This window comes from Capsicum annuum, chromosome 5 (genome assembly GCF_002878395.1).
Source record: "Capsicum annuum cultivar UCD-10X-F1 chromosome 5, UCD10Xv1.1, whole genome shotgun sequence".
Taxonomy (NCBI): domain Eukaryota; kingdom Viridiplantae; phylum Streptophyta; class Magnoliopsida; order Solanales; family Solanaceae; genus Capsicum; species Capsicum annuum.
This window is the reverse complement of record NC_061115.1, coordinates 202,311,104-202,314,838: the sequence shown is the minus strand read 5'-3', so window position 1 is coordinate 202,314,838 and position 3,735 is coordinate 202,311,104. Positions and strand designations below refer to the sequence as shown.

The 3,735-nt window shown below is 36.8% G+C and overlaps 1 protein-coding gene across 1 annotated transcript; it reads left to right on the top strand.

Moving 5' to 3' along the window:
- Positions 1-441: 441 nt before the first annotated feature.
- LOC107872617 (uncharacterized acetyltransferase At3g50280-like) lies at positions 442-2,383 on the top strand. The gene has a single exon (XM_016719256.2). The coding sequence runs from the start codon at positions 812-814 to the stop codon at positions 2,204-2,206; it is 1,395 nt and encodes a 464-aa protein (XP_016574742.2). The 5' UTR covers positions 442-811; the 3' UTR covers positions 2,207-2,383.
- The last annotated feature ends 1,352 nt before the right edge of the window (positions 2,384-3,735 follow it).

Below are 3,735 nucleotides of genomic sequence, written 5' to 3'. Positions count from 1 at the left end.
CATACTTAAATCATGTCTAGATTACGTTAATAACCCTTTCAAGTGTAACTTTCAGGTTCTTTTTGATTCATTATCTCTTATATTGTGGTTTATAGCTATGTTGCTTGGACTTTTCAAAAATATCGATGAGTGTGTGTCAGATCCGTATTGCACCAAAGCTGAAGAGTCCGTGCAATCCAACATGTTTGCGACACTGAAATTGAAGAATCGGTCCGATTCGATACTTGTGTGGCACAGAAAGTGAAGAGCCCGTGCGATCTGACATGTGTGTGACATTGAAATTGAAGAGTTCGAGCAATCCGACTGCGTCGCCGAACCTGAAGAGTCTGCGCAATTCAATACGAGTGCGACACCAAAAGTAAAAAGTTTACTCAATTCGATATCGAAAGTGAAAAATCCGGGCAACTTAGGTTTATCGGTGGTTCACGTGCCAGTCAATATATGATTGAACCAGCAGTCCCTATTCAAATAATAAATTATCAAAATGGAAACTTTGGTCAACTCCCCTGATATCAATTTGCAAAGACAGATTACTTATCTAATAGAAATTGGAAAGAATTAAGACAGCACAGAAAAATAAAATCAAGAATCTCCCCATAATCTCATCAAATGCATGAACCAAAATTCCATAACATTACACTTGCCAATTTCCAAACCTATATATAAAGCCCCTCGTACTACTCTCACTTTCATCCCTCAGCCATCACATCAATAAACCTGATTCCGTAGTGGTCTTGTGGTGCATTCATCTAGGACGACAGTCCTCGAGTACAAAGCCGCCAATAAAAAAAATCTGCGGAATTAACTATCAATGCCTTCTGCTGCAGCTGTAAGTTTGGTATCCAAATGCACTATTTTCCCCTCAGAACAATCATCTCTTTCTGATCTGAAACTCTCTGTTTCCGATCTTCCTATGCTCTCTGTTCACTACATTCAGAAAGGTTGTCTATTTACTCGTCCTCCTTTTCCTATCCCTCACCTCATTTCCCTTCTAAAGCTCAGTCTTTCTCAGACACTCGCTCACTTCCCTCCACTTGCCGGTCGATTCGTGACCGACTCAGATGGCTACGTCTACATTTCATGCAACGATGCCGGCGTTGATTTTGTTCATGCGTCAGCCACTCATATTTTCATTCGGGATGTCATCGGCTCCGTTGATGTTCCTGACCATGTTAAGGAGTTTTTCCCTATGGACCGCATGGTTAGCTATAGAGGGCATTTTAGCCCCCTTTTATCTGTCCAAGTGACGGAATTAGCTGATGGCGTATTCATTGGTTGCGCCGTCAATCATTCCGTGATGGACGGAACATCGTTGTGGAACTTTTTCAATACATTCGCTGAGGTGAGCAGGGGAGTGAAAAAGATTGTAAGGCAGCCTGATTTTACCCGAAATTCAATTTTGATTTCAAATTCCGTGCTAAAACTCCCTGCTGATGGCCCTAAAGTCACCTTTGCCGGGGATGCTCCATTGAGGGAGAGGATATTTAGTTTTAGCAGGGAATCAATTCAAACACTCAAAGCGAAAACGAACAATCAGAAACGGAATTTCGATGGTGAAATTAACATTGTTGAATTGATGGCAAAACAGAGCAACGATCCCTTGATAATCAAAAGAGAAACGGAGAAGCTAAATCCAACGGCTGAGATTTCATCATTTCAATCGCTTTGCGCATTGCTCTGGCGTGCAGTGACACGTGCAAGGAAGTTCCCACCTTCGAAAATGACGACATTCAGAATGGCTATAAATTGCCGTCACCGTCTCCATCCGAAGCTAAATCCGTTATACTTTGGCAACGGAATTCAGAGCATTCCAACCTACGCATCAGCTGGGGAAGTTCTGTCTCACGATCTGCACTGGTGTGCAGAGCAATTGAACAAAAATGTGAAGGCACACGATGATGTTATGGTGAGGAAGTTTGTAGAGGATTGGGAAAAGGATCCACGGTGTTTCCCATTGGGGAATTTTGATGGAGCTATGCTAACAATGGGTAGCTCACCAAGGTTTCCAATGTACGATAATGATTTCGGATGGGGAAGGCCCGTTGCTGTTCGGAGTGGAAGGGCTAATAAATTTGATGGGAAGATATCAGCGTTTCCAGGGAGAGAAGGAGGAGGAAGCGTGGATTTGGAGGTGATTTTGTCACCCCAAACAATGGATGGATTGGAATCTGATCCTGAATTCATGCAGTTTGTCACTCGCTATTGAATTTGGCTGCAATTCTGATAATTGGATTGACTGTTTGGAGGAAGGATATTGTTATTCATGGTCTGAGGATGTAACATAGTAGCTGTTGCTCTTGTGATTTTTACTCAATCTGTATTTGATTGTGATTGATTTAATTGAGTTTAACCTTTAATTTAATTGAGTTTAACTTTTGTTGAATTGCCAAATCTATTACTCCCTCCATAACAATTTATGTGGCAGACTCGTTTAAGTTCGTAGCAACAACAAAAGATTGATATATAATAAGAGTTTGCCTTTTCGTGACAATATCTTCGTACCAAATAAATTTAGAGATCCGGTCACGGTTAAAGAGCTATATGGAGGCACTCAAACAGCTCAATGGTTATTGATGTTTACGCTGGAAAATAAGTGAAAACATTATTAATTTTCTGGGTTGGAGGCAGAAGATATTTCGATTACAGTGTATTGTGCAAATACAATGCTTTGTTTAAAGAGAGAGATTGCAGCCCAACTTTTACTGATTGTGGGATCAGCAAGGTGTCTACTTTTATTTACAACTGATGAGGGACGACTATTTATAGATTAAAATATTGAACTCTTGGCCAAATCAAAATGTGTCACTAGAGCCCTACATTACCTAAATCTATATCCTTGAGCCAGACATCTTGTTCGTTAGAAGTAGTGCCTACAATGTTTTGTTTAAAAAGTTGGTTATTGTAAGAGAGAGAAGAGAGAGAGATTGCAGCCCAACTTTTACTGATTCTGAGAGCATGAATTTATTTGTCTTATTTGTCACCCCATAACATATATATTCTCATTTACACACCAAGCGAATACTCCCTTCGTCCCATTTTATTAGTTTTAAATTTTTTAATTTAATTTTTTATTTTACTTATCATTTTTTATTAATTAAGATAAGATAATTTCTTTTTTTATTCTTAATGTTAATTATTTTTCCTCTAAATTAAAATATAAATATTATTTAATAGAAGTACTATAATAAAATAGTTATGTTATTAATTATTTTTCTTAATCAATATGCAATATCAAATTGAAACGAATAAAATAGGATGGAGAAAATATTTTTTTGGAGGTAAATTAAATTGAGATTTGGGACCCTTTGAACTTAACCACCTTTATTTAATGCACATATAAACTTTACCTTATTGAACGAGGCAATTCGATAGGCTCGACCCCACTAGATATTAGATGCAATAAAGACCATGAATAAACTCTTTTTTTAGACACGCAGAAGGAAACGAAAATAGAAAAATCAATTTTCAAGCGTGACTAGAGGAAATAGAAAAATCAATTTTCAAGCGTGACTAGAGGATTAACATGATTCTATCAATTGTTATCAATTATCATTATTTTTTTTATGGGTGAAAATCATTTTCATCCTTAATTTTAATTAAAAAATTAAATTTTCTTTTTAATATTAAATAATAATTATACTCTCCTTTTATTTCATACAATATCAATTTTGTCCTTATAATTTTAATCTTATATTTATGTAATATATTTTTATATTATATATAATGAATATTTTT

Bases quoted from the DNA above. Each gene is read 5' to 3' on its own strand.
- LOC107872617 (XM_016719256.2), top strand. From the start codon at position 812: ATGCCTTCTGCTGCAGCTGTAAGTTTGGTATCCAAATGCACTATTTTC.